Source organism: Prionailurus bengalensis, chromosome B1 (assembly GCF_016509475.1).
Source record: "Prionailurus bengalensis isolate Pbe53 chromosome B1, Fcat_Pben_1.1_paternal_pri, whole genome shotgun sequence".
In the NCBI taxonomy this organism is placed as follows: Eukaryota; Metazoa; Chordata; class Mammalia; order Carnivora; family Felidae; genus Prionailurus; species Prionailurus bengalensis.
The window spans coordinates 146,153,060-146,170,072 of record NC_057344.1 but is presented as its reverse complement, the minus strand read 5'-3'; the positions used below and the strand labels follow the sequence as shown (position 1 = coordinate 146,170,072).

The following is a 17,013-nucleotide window of genomic DNA, read 5'->3' as shown; positions in this document are numbered from 1 at the left end:
AGTTCTAGATACATTCTAATTATCCTTCTCTAGACCAGCCCCTGGATGTAACCAATGACTCCAGAGAGAGTCTGCTAAAAATATAGAGGAAAACATTATATCCTTATATCTGGACACTGTTTGTCTTAGAGTAGCCTAATAGTTTTTAATGAGCTTTTAGTCAAGTAAAGCACCTGGTCAGAATTATACATTTATCCCCTTTTAAATTTTTCTTGCAACTTGTATAGTCCATCATTCCAAAGTGGGCTACCTATTACCTATTCTTTCCAATTTTGTTCATTTACAAATATAGGGCTATGCAGCTATTGCTGTGTTAAGAAAAACAAAAACAAAACTAACTCAATCACCTTAAAGAATCCCCCCTTTTTTTTTTATTTCCCATGAATTTGGGTTCAGCTGGTCAGTTACAGTGACCGTGGCTTGTTTCTTCTGATCTTGACTGGGCTTGCTCAAGCATCTGCCTTCAGCTGGTGGTTAGCTAGAGTCTGACTCCTGTAGGATGGCCTCAGCTGAAATGACTCAGCTTCCCTCCACAGGATTTATATCCTCCAGTAGGCTAGCTTGAGCTTGTCCTCAAGGCTGTCACAGGGTTCCAGGAGATATAGGTAGCACACAAGACCTCTTTAAGGATTAGCCCTGCCGCTGGCATAGACGAGAGCAGAGAAAGGCAGAAAATAGACCTGGAGGAAAACAAAGATAAAATAACCGTAACAGTGACAGTGTGTTCTTCCAAGTTCTTTATTAAAAATTTGGAAAATGGTACTGACAAATACTTTTCATGGAAGACCTCTGCAGACCTTCCTACAGATGCATTGACCAATAGTTTTGGAATACGTTATTTAACTATCCAGGATTGTACCAATTGGAGCTTTCATCCAACCCACAGTTTTCCATCGTGTAAATAAGGGTTCAGTGAAAAACTTTGTCAAATTTGATGCTGCAACTAAGAAACCATCTGTAGTTTTCTGAACATAAGTGGTCATCACCACCTTTAATTATGATAGCAAAATATTAGAGTTCAGGACTGCATAACTTATTATGATAATCCATGTGATAAATTATTTCATGTAGGTTTTAAATTTCAAATAATTGATAAAATGGAAAAATGTTCATAATTTAACTTTAATGGCAAAATGGTAGGATTTATAGTCACAATATAAGCAAAGTTATAGGTATCATATTTTATATCTAATATACAAATATTTTGAAATCCTAGAAAGAAATACAATAAAAATATACTTATTATCTTTGAATGGCATGATTATAGTGATTTTTATTTTTATCTTAAACTTTTAGATTTTTTCTAGATTTTCTACAGTGGACATATGTGATGTCATCATCAGAAAAAAATAAACACATATTTAAGGTTTTTCTATTATTTAATTTTCCTAACAATTAAAATCAAGCTCACATTTATCTCTATTTTGAAAATTGTGCATTTGTTAGTGCCAGTCTGATATTCTCAGAGCAAATGTAATGAACTATTACAATCGAGAGAGAAATCTGGATCTTTCTCAAAAGCTGGATTTTAGTAATTATTTCATCAACATTTTCATCTTAAAAATATTTTCTGCAGCTATCTATAATCAACTTATGGCTTTTCTAAAAAAAGAAAAGATTTTATTAACCATCTATAAACCTTGCATCCGGATCACTACAGCTTAAAATAGATCACTACCCTTTCAGAGCTCTTTAGTAACTAAGAGCAATGGATAAAATCCAAACAACAACTCAGAGAAGTTCACATCGGAACATCGAATTCACCAAGCTTAGATTATTTAAAAAGAATGATCGATAATTAAACATCACACATAAGACTTTTTGTCACCACTAAATGTCTGAATTTTGAACAGCTCTTGGACTGTTTAAGACTCATATCCATCAGCTCGTTCAATATAGCACTGGTCTCGTCCTCAGCAGCTTTGCCAGAACTACTACCTTCCCCATGAAGCTCCATGAGCTTTCCCAATTCAAACTTGAGCTTCTTCAGCACTTTGACTTTTCTGACAAAGATATCATGGAGTGGATAAATAGATTGATAAGGCTTTTCTGATGCTATGTCTTTTCTGATGCTATCTGCAATCAATTTATTGGCCATTTCTTTCAAGTCATTTGTCTGCACCTCTCGGGTCATGATCTCTGTCATCTTTTTCTGAATTTGGTGGACCTGTTGGTGCTGAGCATAAGAGGTCTTCCGAATCTGATTGTCTCAGTTTTTAGTAAAACCAACACAAAGTAGATGAAGCAAATAACCATCAGTAATCTTGACATCAACATGGGCTTCAATCATAGTCTGCCTTTTTTTTTTTTTTTACCATGGAATACATTTTGTCACGGGTAAGATCCATGCTATGGAAATTAGTCAGGCAGTTTGGGCCCTAAAATCCTCAGTAATTAGATTGAATTTTTCTAAATCCAGTTTCATCATTCTGCAGACCAGCAAGGCTCACTTCAAAAACATGACCATTGAGGCCATCAGATCCTATTTTGGTTCTTTGAGTTCTTATAACTAGTGTTTTTCCAATATTTTTTATATTGAACACAGCTGGCGCTTTCACATTATACCCACCTTTCTTATAAAATGGATCAATCACTTTCTTCTTGGCTCCCTTTATGCTGCCTTTCTTAAGGTGCTTGTTCTTCAGATTGCCATGGCACTGCTCAGGGAGCCAAAAGGCTAGGTTTTCTTTTTCTATTGGATTCCAAGAAAAAAATGGGATTTTATTACTATCTGTAGAACAATACTCAATGTCTATGCTAGAACTGATAAAAAGAAGTTCTATGGGCTAGAGTAGGAAAGCATGAGAAAAAAACATATCTCAAACATTGATGCCTCATTGGTTATATTATTATGTGACTAAGGAATGTATCAGGTAGCTACATCTATTTTAGCACTGACTGTTTCTTTATAGCCATTAAAATCTTAATTGTACTAAAAATCATATGCCATCTGGAATGCGTAAGTGGATAATTTAGGTAGAAGAAAGCCTCTGACAACACAACACTGAGTCCTTTTCATGCAAAGGATGTAGAATGTGAAAATGAGTAAATCACCTGCAAGACACGGTGTCCACCAGAAGCATTGTGATAGACTGAAGATGGCCACAAAATCTTTTATTTTCCTCCCACTGAGAAATGGAGTTTCTGTCTGTCCTCTTAAATCTAACTAGATTCTGTCACTGCTTGACTGATAGAATATGACAGAAATGATATTGTGCCAGCTCCCAGGTTCTAGGCTTAAGTGACCGGCAACTTCTGCTTCCTGTCTCTTGGAGCACTGACTCTTGGAAGCCAGACGCTAGGCTGTGGGAAGCCCAAGCCACAGGAGAGTCCATGCCTGTATGCCCCAGTTGACAGCCCCAACTGAGCTCCGCCAACTATGAGCAACAACTATAGCCATGTGAGTGAGCCATCTTGGACAACCAGCCTAGTCACATTTTGAGGTGACTCCAGCCTCAGCCACTGTCTGAGTCCAACTATGTGAAAGACTCCAGTGAAGATCCATCCAGCTGAGCTCAGTCATCCCACAGAACCACGAAATGTAATAATAAAATATTTTAAGTCACTAAGCTTAGGAATGGTTTTTAATTATTAACAAAAATAACTGGAACATTAACCATTGTTAGCTGGTGCTGTTGTACTTGAAATAAAGTTTGAAAATAATTATAGAAAATGCATGGTGATGTAAGCTCTCTGTAGAGCGATCTTTCCAACTGCAATGGAGAAATAGTAGAGTTTAGTATATCTTATACCTTTCCAAGTCATATACAGACATAATGAATCAAAGAAGCAAAGAAAAAATAAGAAGAAAGCTCAAAATAACACTTCATGTTTGGAGTTGATAGGATACCACTATGTGTGTGGCACTTTAAAGTTTACCACCACCCTGAGCATTTAAATTATTTTCACTTCATTTTTTTCTTTTTATCCAACCCACCCCCACCCCACCTCACCCTTCTTTGTCTCTACCTCCAATTTCCAAGTAGTTTTCATTCCACCCAACCTCAACAGGAGCCTGTTTCATAGCCATGATGTCCCTATGCTATTTATAGTATGTGAAATATACAAGGATGCGACTCTAGTGGATATCCATCTGGAGAAATCTGATAGCAATCTCTGAGGTGAAAGGGTAAATCCAGGTAGGATTTTAAGCACAGAAGCCCCCATGTGCTGCCTTTATTCTTCTGCTTCATCGGAAATGATCAAGTGCCGTTGGTCTCTTCCTAGAAACAGTGTCTGTTGTATATTTTTTTAAAGCCATGACAACAAAACATTAGCTGTATAAACCTTTGGTATGCTCAAGGACAAAGTTTAAATATTTTCCAGAGTGTTTTACAACTGTGTTTTGCTTTCAGGTATTCCTAAGTTGATCACATCTGATATGGTTAAAGAAGGTGCTGCTGTAATTGACGTGGGTATCAACTATGTCCATGACCCAGTGACAGGAAAGACAAAACTGGTTGGAGATGTGGACTTTGAAGGTAATAAACTACCTCTTTTGATAAGTGAAGAAAATGAAAGATTCTACTTTGCGTGTTTTTATGGTAGAAAGAGAAACTTGTATTTGATGCAAGCATTATTAAGTTGATAATCATTACACCTGTTTCCTCTGAGGCAAAAGTTTAGTCACTTCCATATTTCCTTCCTTCCTTCCTTCCTGCCTGCCTTCCTGCCTTCCTGCCTTCCTGCCTTCCTACCTTCCTTCCTTCCTTCCTTCCTTCCTTCCTTCCTTCCTTCCTCCTTCCTTCCCTCCCTTTTTCCCTCCCTCTTCCCTCCCTCCTTCCTATCCTCCCTGCCTGTCTTTCTTCCCTTCTTCCTTCTTTCCTTCTCTCACTTCTTGGGAGGAAAATACAATTACACCATTAATATTTAGTTTTATATTAGGGGCACTTGGGTGGCTCATTCGGTTCAGCATCAGACTTCTGCTCAGGTCACCATCTCCCGGTTCAGTTCGCAAGTTTGAGCCCCATGTTGGCTTCTGTGCTGACAGCTTGGAGCCTGGAGCCCACTTCAGATTCTGTGCTCCCTCTCTCTCTGTCCCTCACCCACTCATGCTCTGTCTCTCTCTCAAAAATAAATAAACATTAAAAAAAAAAAGATTAAGTTCCTTATAGTACAGGTTTTGCAGGTTTTTAGTGAAAGAATGCAGCTGGCCTTCTGTACCAGGCATTATTTTTACTTTTTTTGGAGTGTCTCTGTACTTTGCTATCCATGCTATATATTCAGCCATTCACTCTTTTTTGTTTTTTGAGGCACATTTTATTTATTTTTTATTTTTTTATTATATGAAATTTATTGTCAAATTGGTTTCCATACAACACCCAGTGCTCATCCCAAAAGATTCCCTCTTCAATGCCCATCACCTACCCTCCCCTCCCTCCCACCCCCCCATCAGCCCTCAGTTTGTTCTCAGTTTTTCAGAGTCTGTTATGCTTTGGCTCTCTCCCAGTCTTTTTTTCTTTTTTTTCCTTCCCCTTCCCCCATGGGTTTCTGTTAAGTTTCTCAGGATCCACATAAGAGTGAAAACATATGGTATCTGTCTTTCTCTGTATGGCTTATTTCACTTAGCATCACACTCTCCAGTTCCGTCCACGTTGCTACAAAAGGCCATATTTCATTCTTTCTCATTGCCCTGTAGTACTCCATTGTGTATATAAACCACAATTTCTTTATCCATTCATCAGTTGATGGACATTTAGGCTTTTTCCAAAATTTCAGCCATTCACTCTTAAAGCCAGAAGGCATCTTGGGGTGTGTTTGCTAATCCTAACTATATTTCAGATCTGGAGAGTTACCTGGATAATTCAAGTCAACATTCCTCACTTGTATTTTAAAGAGGATGAGGAAGAGGAACTAGGATAACATTTCTATGGCCATTGAAGGGGATAAGGCAGCAAATATGTAGTAACAAAAAACAGTTGTAACTCAATGCCTTATCTCTACTGAGCCCCTACACAGATAGTTTTAGATACCTGACCCCTAATCCAATTTTACTTCCATATCTTTGTCAGATACTTGATGCATTCAGATTTTCAGTATAATCTAGGAATCCTTAGTTGTCCAATAAGATATAAATTTAGTAAATGGAGGTATTTTCATATTAGAAATCTAATATATACATATATATTAGATTAATCATTTGGCCAAAAAAGCAGGGCCATGTCAAGAACTTTATCAGCCATAGGTGTGTCTTTATAGATAAACTAAAAGGAATAATAGATGACAGGATTTTTAAAAAAAAATTTTAATGTTTATTTTTGAGAGAGACAGAGTGTGAGTGGGGGAGGGGCAGAGAGAGAGGGAGACACAGAATCCAAGCAGGTTCCAGGCTCTCAGCTGTCAGCACAAGCCCAACTCGGGGCTCCAACTCACAGACCGTGTGATCATGACCTGAGCCGAAGTCAGACGCTTAACCGACTGAGCCACCCAGGCACCCCTAGATGATGTGATTTTTAAAATAATTCCAATTGTACATTTCCTCTTGGAATCTGGTCATCAGGCAATGATTTACCGAAGTCCTAGCATGGTGTTGAATGAAACCTAACATGCAGGCACCCAAGTGTTCTAGGGTATTGGTCCCATGTTTGTGAGATTGCAGGTTGTAGCACGTAGGCAATCTGAGCCTGGTGCTAAGAAAGAAAGAAAGAAAGAAAGAAAGAAAGAAAGAAAGAAAGAAAGGAAAACCTGAGGACACAAGTGCAGCAATACATTCTGGGGACAGAATGGTGAATAAGAGCAAGGTACCGACAGCACACTGCTCTTGTAGGCGGTCATTCGCAAGGTCCCTGCCAGTGATGGAGATTCAGGTCAGCAGGGGGATCCCTGCGGGTAACCACGGCTGGCTGTCTGTGTACATGTGCGTGTTACGTGTACGTGCTGAACTCCTCAGGAAGTGACCTCATTTCTTTATTTCACTTGTCATGTTCAATCGGTAATATCAGATATCAATAATTTATGTGAATTTCTCAACTTCAAAGGGTAAGGATACATTTCGTTTTAAAACCTGACCTCGTTTTTTCTCTTTATTTTTGCACTGTCATTCTGCTTCTTGGTGACATTACAGTTACCACGTGTTTATTGCAAAATCACCGTACGCTTCTGGTGCACCCAGATGGCACAGACAGAACGTGATAGCCAGCTCGAGGCAAGAAAAGTAGAGATGTTTGCAGTTCGCAACCTTGACTCTGCTCGTAGAGCAAACTTACCCAGCAGTGCAACACATCCTTTGAGACCCTTCTCTCGTATAATTGTTCATTGGTCTCAAAGCATTTCCACGCATTCTTATGTTTAGCTAAGAATGTTTTTTGCTTGTGGGGTATTATAAAAACACTAAAAATGAGCTTTTGGGAGTGTGCGCGTATGTTTAGTCACACACGAATATGCACTTCAGATCGCGTACCATTCCATTTGGAGGAATCTGTTAAACTGAACTGCAGTTATGCATATCTAGGTATATAATGAAATAAAAAAGGGAAATGACAAAGAGAAACAAAGACGTAAGATAAACAGGCAAGTGCATTGGGCTGGGAGACAGAGAGGTGTTTTAGACCTGCATCGTAACCCAGGAACTTTGCAGCCTCCCTGGCCGTCAGTGGTGTTATCGGTTAAATGGTAGCAGTGACAGGAGTGGCTCCTTCCAGCCCTTGTGTGTGCTGCATCTTGGACATCCAGCTGAGTGCTACCAAACGGTTATGTAGAAACACAGAAACTTTGGGTAGGTCAGGCTTTTCTGCTTCTGTCATAAGGCCACGCCCATCTTATTGATAATATTACCCTTGCTCACCCCCTGGATCACAGAACCAGGGCCCTAAGGAAGACCTGGACTTGGTAAAGAAGACCTTGCCAGTGAGGCCGTGACTCAGCCACCCGGAGGAACATGCAAATGATAGGTTTTGACATGTTGCTCTTCAGGTTCTTCATCGGGACTTAACCTGAGGTGAGGGATGATCCCTCGGCTGCAAGGGAGGAACTCCAACTTGGGTTATGCCGTAAAACTTGTAGGCAGCCGTGGCTTCAGGTTGCCAGAGGGAAAGTGTGGCTGCTTTGTGAGTATCGGTGAACATTTCCCTCTTACTGTATAGCCAAGATAAACAAATGGGTGTAGGTAAAGTCAAATGTTAAAGTAAATTGTCCTTGCAGACATTTTCAGCTTTCGAATAAAGGAAACAGGGTGGCCGTTGGTGGGAATGATTTTTAAAGAATAATTTCATTCATGGACCCCATTTGAGAAATATTAGAAATATGTAAATATTTGCAAATTCAGTGATTTGTGAAACCAGGAGTCGTTTGTATCTATTTTCTTTCTAAGAAAATATGGATGCCTACGTGTAATCTTTATTATTAGATGTTTTGGCCTCAATTTTGAATCAGACGCCTCTCCTCTGAGTGCTATTTTGTATCAGATACAGCATGAGGCTTGCATCACCCTTTACTATAGTTCTTGATGGAAGGAGACATAAATCATCCTAAATATTTCTTTTTGTTGCTAATGTCAGGTTTTGGTTTTGGTGTAAATACAGTTGTCTCCAGACTACGTCTTCCTTCATCTTCTAGGGTTTCCTGTTCTCACTTTTTTCTCTGCTTCCTTCTTTCTTCATTCTCCTTCTCCTGAGCCCAGAATAGAGTCAAATGGCCCTTCCTGAGCTGGTGGCCTAGAGGGAAATAATTGTCCCTCCCTCCACCATTCCTCCAACAACTCCCTTCCACCTTGGTCACAAAATTGCCAATATTCTTAGAGAGGAGGCAGGCAAATCTAGTAGAAAATTATGCAGAGAGTAAGGAAGGTAGGAAAGGCTTTCTTACATGGGGAAACCCTCTTCTCAGGTCATTTGGAATTATTCTTTATTCAGTGATAATAGTAGTTGGCGTTTGAGAGGTGGTTACCATTCTCAGCCTTTTATACCCCTAAATTTATACCCCTAAATTATTCATTTAATTCTTATGATAGCCCTATAAGGTAGCCGTATAAGGTATTGTTATTATCCCCCATTTAACAGAGGCACACAAAGCCTGGGCATCTTTGCCCAGAGATGACACATAATGGGACACTGTGTGTTCATAGCCAGGCATTTGGAATTTCTACCCTGCTTTGTCTTCACTATTCTGTATTTAACTATGTTAATACTTTCATTTTTCTTTTTTTAAAGTTTATTTTGTGTGTGTGTTTGTGAGAGAGAGAGACAGAGAGACAGAGACAGGGAGGGAGAGAGAACCCCAAGCGGGCTCTGTGCTGTCAGAGAGGCTCAATTTCACGAATCATGAGATCATGACCCAAGCTGAAACCAAGAGTCAGATGCTTAACCGACTGAGCCACCCAGGTGCCCCAATACTTCCTTTTAAGACATGAAGTTATTTCTTTTATGTTCCCCCTAGGATATATACAATAGCAAGTTTTAAAAGTGTCTAGACAAGAGTATCAGTGTTTGTCCTCACTCTATGTGGTTCTGATATGCACAGATATCAGTTACCATGGTTTAGTTAAATAACACCAATCCTGCAACAGAGTGGTTTGAATTTCAGTTAGTTTGCTATATTACCTATAACTGCATTAAGTGCAAACTTTTCTGCCAGCTCTTCAATGTAGAAATCATTATGCAAATAACAAATATGCACAGTGATCTGCGGCCAATGACATCACTTCTCCTAAATCTGTTGGTGATTGTTCATGGGACATCTTACTCAGTTCAGTGAAGTGTGTAGTTCTATTGACTCCTTTTTTCCCACTAATAAACCACATGACATTTTATAAAAGTAGATCACAAACAGAGGGAATTGCCAGCAAAGATATAAAAAGTGATAATGCTGACAGATTCTGGATATGGAGCCAGAGGAACTTAGCAAAGGTGAAGTTCTCCATGTAAATGAGAAAAGTAGTTGCTGCTAAAAGGACAACAGTGTCCCAGAGGAAGTGACCCTGGCATAAAACTTCACATAAAAAGAACTCTCAGAGCGGTGCCCGGATGGCTCAGTGGGTTAAGCGTCTGACCTTGGCTCCAGTCATGATCTCACAGTTTGTGGGTTCAAGCCCCACGTCTGGCTCTGTGCTGACAGTTCAGAGCCTGGAGCCTGCTTCAGATTCTTTCTCTCTCTGCCCTTCTCCTGCTCGTGCTCTGTCTCTCTCTCAAAAATAATCAAACATTTAAAATAAATAAATAAAATAAATAAAAGAACTCTCAGATATATTTAATGGCATTAACATGCAAATACAAAATGTTAGAAGCTGATCCAAATTTGGAAAGGAATCTGAAATTCACCAAGGCATAGGAAAGATGCTCACCGTATACTGCATGGTATGTGACCAGAAGAACACAAAAATTGTTCAAACTACTCTTGATAAGTTTTTACAAATAAATAAAAGGCTTTAATACTCAATGTCTTTAATGTTTTAAATAAATTATCACATACTAAATGAATGTTTTACTATTTTCAATTCCCTATACGTTTATAAACCATAGAGAGAGAATTTTTAATGTTTTCACCAACATTTTTAAAGGTTACTGAACAAATGTAATATCCTCCAATGATTATTAAAATTGCTCTGCGCTGTTTCAGCTTGCACAGTCATTTGTATGTTTTTGTTTTTTTTTCTGCTACTGTGAAAAGTGAGCACTGCCCATATTTATCTCTATGTCTAGGGAAATTAGTGGTCATAGAGTTCAAATTCAGATCCAATGCCGTGATCGCCTCTACTATGTGACTGTTCAATTGTGTTTGATTATAGTGTCTCAGGATTACTACCCAGGTATGTTGTTGAGGGTTGCAGGTATGCTTGGCTTAGCACCTTTCCTAGGGAATCCACACTGGTGCTTTTCTTGATAATAGATCCAAGTTAGGACCTTTCTTCAATACCATTCCTCTCTGGGTCCCTTGAGGAGTTAATGGGGCCTTAAAGTTATTACTGAATTGAAATGCTATTTTGGTTTGAATTGATCCTCGGTCATAGAATTCAAGATGGTACATCATTGCTTCCAGCCTCTGACAGGTACCACCTTTCCCCTTCCATTACCTGAATATGTCTCTCCCTTCTAATTTAAAGCAGTAGAAGAAGACCAGTATTTTAAAAAGCATCTGTGATAAAAATTATTTCGTATGTCTAAGAATTCTTTGTAATAACTAACAATCATGCAACAAGTAATTTATCTGAAAAATTTAGATTTCCTATACAGATTAAAAAAAATAATAACAACAGTGGAACCTGTCTACTTTCCCCTGGTCATTTTCTATTAGTAGCTTTGAGAGAAACTTCATACATTTCTAACAAGTAAGACTGTGTCCTCATAAGATGGAAACAAGAGATTATGTGGTATGAGTTGTAAATTGCTTCTTCTGACTGGAAAGTAGTCTGTAGTCTTGGACAAGCTCATAATTGTGCTGCTTTTATGACAGCAGTTCTCTGAATGGATTTGGTGAACTGAACAATCTAATTAATGACTTCCCGTGCTGTTAATCCAGGCTAACCTGGTTCACATTGGCGAGTTCTCGGGCCCCATTTGCACCTCCTAGCTACCACGCAGATGTTTCTGTAGTCTTCTGAAGCTTTTAATAGCTTTGCTTCAGTTTTATGATGAATTCTTCAGGGATTGCAATGGAATGAAAGGGACTGAATTGTCTGCTCCTTGTTCTTTACCATCTCTCCTCCCTGTCTTCCATTCCTGACCACACCTCTCCACTCACTGGTCTGTACCAAAACAGGGAATAGAATGATGCTGGAAAGAACTGCTGAAGAAGGAAGGAGAGAGGCAGGAACAACAGGTAGGCTCTTTTCTCAGAGTCCGAATAGGTGGGGCTGATGTCCAAGAGTGATCCTCTCTGCTGCCCTACAGGTATAGGACTACATAGAAATCACAGAGCTAAGTCTAAAGGTACATTCCAGTGTTGATGAAACCAATTTAAATTATAAAAGTAAAGAAGCCACATTATATGGAAAAGAGGGCCTACTCTAACACAAGCAATTTTTTTTAAACTATAGTTGCTTCCAGATGTTTTGCGTCTGCGTATTTTATGTTGCTTGAGGAATATGTCTTATACCCTTAGATTTTTATCAGCCATTTTCCACCCATAAGTCCTGGTTCCTGGTTATGTTTAGTGAATATATCATAATTTGCCTCACTCTGTCTCTTTGTTAAATGATCAGTTGTTTCTATTTTTCCCCTCTCTCAGTATTATACCAGATGATAGATGAGGCTGCTGTAACAAAGGAATGGCAAAATACCTGAGCTCCAAGATAGCTTAGCTGTCTTCTACAAAAGTCTATGGAGTTAGACAGCCCTTCTTCATTCAGGGAGACTGTTTTCATCCATCTTGCTGTTTGTGTTCGTTTGATAAAACTGCCATAAGTAAGTTCCAAACACTGCATGGCTTAAACAGAAATTTATTTCTCACAAATCTGGAGGCTAGAAGTCAGAGATCAAAGTGTCCCCAGGGTTATTTCATCTGCGGCTTCTCTCTCCTTGACTTGTAGATGGCCAACTTCTCCCTGTCTTCACTTTGTCTTTCCTCTGTACATGTCTGTGTTCAAATTGTCTCTTCCTGTAAGGACACTAGTCGTCTTGGATTAGGGTCCACTCTAATGGCCTCCTCTTAATTACCTCTGTAAAGACCCTATCTCCAAATATGGTGACATTCTGAGGGACTGATGGTTAGGACTTCAACATATGAATTTGGGGGAGTCACAATTCAGCCCATAACACTGTTCCACCTGAACCCTCTTCTTATCCACACAGTTGAAATTGAATTGCCTGCTCATCCATGTTTTCTTCCATCGAAAGGTAAAAGAGAGACGAGGGCATGTGACTTTACCTTTAAGAAAATTGAACTGAAAGTTGTATGCATCACTTCTGCGAGCATCCTATTGACCTGAATATAGCCACATGGCTACTCTATGTGGGAGCAAAAAGAATGTGGAATCCACAGGCTCTAGATGGGAAGTCATACTTGGATGAATAATGATCCATTCTGTGCATAAGAACTTGAAGACTAGTCTCTTGACAAAAGAGAGACAGAGACAGAGACAAAAACACATAGAGATTTCCTCATCCAGCATCTACATACCATTCAGTCTACCCTGAATTCTTTTAGTTGTGAATACCTCATTGCTTTTTTAGTCAGTTTCAAAACATGATCCACGTATTAACTCTTTCCTGTGGGGTCAGTGGATGCCTCATGTCAGTGAAGTCATGTCTTGGGTCAGATCTTACAATACTAACTCTGAACTCTGTATATGAAATATATACACTAAGTGTGGAGCCTACTTAAGACTCTCTCTCTCCCTCTCCTGCCCCTCCCCTGCTTGCTTGCACTCTCGAAATATATATATATATATATATATATATATATATATATATATTTTGTTGTTGTTTTGTTTTGTTTTGTTGCAAAGTGTAGATAGTACAATCTCACCAAAATGTCTTCAGTTCTAATTAAACTCATTTTTATTATTCAATCATCGGTAAAGACAAGACACTTTTTGACGACTTCATGCAATATTGAAAATTATATCAGGTCCCTTTGTGGTTTCCACTTTCATGTCTCTTTACTGACCTTACTTTTGATCTCCTGGTCATTACTGATGTTTTCAGTATAGCCCTTCAAATTCTTTGAGTCATACTTTTTTACTGAAATGTATGTCATACAATATGTTCACGACTTGGAAACATAGCTAGGGGAGAAGATCTAGATACCTGCCTTGACTCAGCCACCATCTGCAACTCATCCTGAATAGGAAAGACATGCAAGTTACCACCTGCTATGACCAGAAAAGAAAGAGAAACCCACAAAGTGAGACACGGCAGGAGAGCATGAGGTCTACTTGGGGTCTGCTGGGAAGGGAGCCAGCTAGGTGGTCCCTGAGCTTCCTTCTGCCCCTTCTGGTCTTGCTGTGGCACAAACTGGCCCCAGGTGACCTGCTTCTTGAGCAAGGGTTCCCAAAGTGTCCCAGGGTAGGTCAGAGCGGGTGATACTAAGATCCCAGATAGATAGGGTAATAGCAGAGACAGGCCAGCCTTGACTAAATTGGGTCGTTTGAACGAGAGGTAGGGCTGAAGGCCTCAGGGTGGGCATCTGCAGTGGACCCAGGGTCCCCAACCCTAAGAAATGGAGCTATTGCTGCTGCTGTGGGGCTCAGCTAGAGACCAAGGGCCTTGGCCAGGCATACCCCAGAGAGACTCCAGTAGTGAGGGCAGTGGTACTTTAAGTAAGCTCTAGTGAAACCTGCAGGAACTAGGGGAAAGCCTATTAGAAAGTCCCATCTGCTGTTCCTGGGCTCAGGGCCCACATAGACTCTGCATGTCTCCTGGTTCGAGTACTAAAGTTTTTGTGTGTATGCCCAGCCTGGTATTTTCGCTGATAACTAGTGATGTTGAGCATCTTTCCATGTACTGGTTGGTCATTTGGATGTGTTCTTTGGAAAAATGTCTTTTTATGTCCTCTGTCCATTTTTTAATTGGATTGTTTGTTTTTTGTAATAAGTTGTTTGAATTCCTCAAGTATTTTTGATAAGGTATTTGGGGGTAATAACCCCTTATGTGATATATGATTTACAAATATTTTCTCCTATTCTGTATGTTGCCTTCTCATTTTGTTGACTGTTTCTTTTGCTGTGCAGATGCCTTTTTTGCTTGAAGTAGTCCTGCTTGTTGATTTTTGCTTTTGTTTTCTTTGCTTTTGGTGTCATATCAAAAAAAAAAAATCATTCCTAAGACCAATATCAAGGAACTTTTCCCCTATGTTTTCTTCTAGAAATTTTATAGTGTTGGTTTTTATATTTAAGTTCATTAATTTGGACTTAATTTTTATAAGTAGTATTGGATATGGGTTCAATTTCATTTTTCTACATGTAGTTAGTTCTCCCAACACTATTTACTGAACAAAGTATCCTTTCCCCACTAAGTGTTCTTGGCTCCCTTGTCAAATAATGGTTGACCTTGCATTCAGGGGTTTATTTCTATGCTTTCTACTTGGTTCCATTGGTTCTATGTGTCTGTTTTTATGCCAGTACCATAATGTCTTAATTACTCTAGCTTTCTGGTATAGTTTGAAATCAGGAAGTGTGATGCTTCTAGCTTTGTTCTTTTTTCTCGGTATTGCTATTGACTATTCAATGTCTTTAGTGGCCTCATACATTTTTTTTTTCCATTTCTATGACAAATGCCACTGAATCTATAAATGGCTTTGGGTAATATGGATAATTTAACACTATTAATTCTCCCAGTCCATGAACATGGGATATCTTTCCATTTTTTGCGTGTGTCCTCTTCAATTTTCTTCTTCAAAGCCATGTAATTTCCATTGTAAAGATTCTTCATTTCCTGAGTTAAATTTATTCCTAAGTATTTTATTGCTTTTGATGCTGTTGCAAATGGGATCGTTTTCTTTATTTTTTTTCATATATTTTACTGTTAGTGTATAGAAATAACACCAATTTCTTTATGTTGATGTTATTTCTCTTAATTGTTTTTAATGTTTTATTTTTATTTTTGAGAGAGAGAGAGCATGCACGTGCACAAGGGGGGGAGGAGCAGAGAAACAGAGAGACAGAGGATCTGAAGCAGGCTCTGTGCTGACAGCAGAGAGCCCAATGTAGGGCTTGAACTCATGAACCATGAGATCATAACCTGAGCCGAAGTCAGAGGTTTAACCGACTGAACCACCCAGGTGCCCCTCTGCATGTTGATTTTATGATCCAGCAATCCCACTTCTGGGTATACATCCAAAGGAAATGAGAACAAGATATCAAAAAGAGATCTATGTAATCATGTTTGTTGCAGCATTATTCACAATAGCCAAGATACGGAAACAAAAGTGTCAATCAGTAGATGAAAGGGTAAAGAAGATGTGGCATATATATATATTCAATTGAATATTTTCAGCCATGAGCAAGAGGGAAATCCTGCCATTTGTGACGACATGGATGGACCTTGAGGGCGTTATGCTTATTGAGATAAGTCAGACAAAGACAAATGCTGTGTGGTATTACTTATACGTGGAATCTGAAAAAGCCAAATTTGTAGAAACAGAGTAGAATGGTAGTTACCGGGGGCTGGGGGCGGGGGTGGGGGGAAGCTGGGAAGATGCTGTTAAAGGGTACAAACTTGCAACTAGAAAATGAATAAGTTCTGGAACTCACGCACATCATAGTGAATCTAGTCAACAATACTATATTATATACTTCAAAATTGCTACAATACTAGATCTTAAGTATTTTCCCACAAAAAAGAAATGATAATTATGTGGTGTGATACAGGTATTAAATAAAGCTATGATGGTAATCATATTGCAGTATATAAATGTATCGAATTAATCTGTTGTACATTTTAAACTTACACAATGTTTTATATAAATGATATCTCAATTTTAAAAATTAAAAAAAAAAAAACGACAGTGCGGGGGATCTTAAGTTCAGGCTGGGACACAGTGGGGACTAGGGCATGGGTAGGGCCTTCCCCTCCCAGTGTTATTTGTTTGCTCTCTGCTCCTCAGTGCCCTGCTTGCTCTTTGGAGCCTCCCATGGGGTTCTGTGTGCACCCTCCCATGGATAGGCTGGGAGAGCAGTGTGGCCAAGTGTCCTCCTGGAGCTAGCTTATCCCACCCTGTAGGCAGTAGAGGAATGACACAGGACCAACACCAGCTCATTGAACTACTGGAGGGAACAGTTTTCATGAGAGTCCGTGCTCAAACTTTGGGAGAAATGTGTGGATGGGGAGAGGATGGTCCTAGGGAGGGAGGGAAAGGGAGCTCCTAACCTGACTTGCCCTGGACATTAAGGAAAAGGAGAAGGCCCAGATCTTGGGCTGGTTCATCTGTCCATCTTACAACCTGCTCTTTTCTTAAACTACATCAAGAATGGTACACCCCAGCCTTGCAGGGGTCCCAACAGCTGAGCCTACATTTCCTGCCAATGATTTTTTGTTCTTGTCCCATGATTCCCAGCACTGTACAGTCTGAGGGGCTTCTCTGGCCCCTCACAAGAGCCCTTTGCAAATAGCACTGACGAGCACAGTGAGAAGGGAAGGAGCC

The 17,013-nt window shown here is 39.5% G+C and overlaps 1 protein-coding gene and 1 pseudogene across 1 annotated transcript in view; one reads left to right on the top strand and one right to left on the bottom strand.

Annotated features, from left to right (window-relative positions):
* The window catches only part of MTHFD2L (methylenetetrahydrofolate dehydrogenase (NADP+ dependent) 2 like), a 148,157-nt gene that overhangs the window by 115,062 nt on the left and 16,082 nt on the right, over positions 1 to 17,013 (top strand). The window contains exon 7 of the mRNA XM_043572477.1: positions 4,356 to 4,481. Within this exon, the coding sequence (XP_043428412.1) occupies positions 4,356 to 4,481 (126 nt within the window). The remainder of the gene's footprint in view (positions 1 to 4,355; positions 4,482 to 17,013) is intronic.
* LOC122467438 lies at positions 1,866 to 4,030 on the bottom strand (annotated as a pseudogene).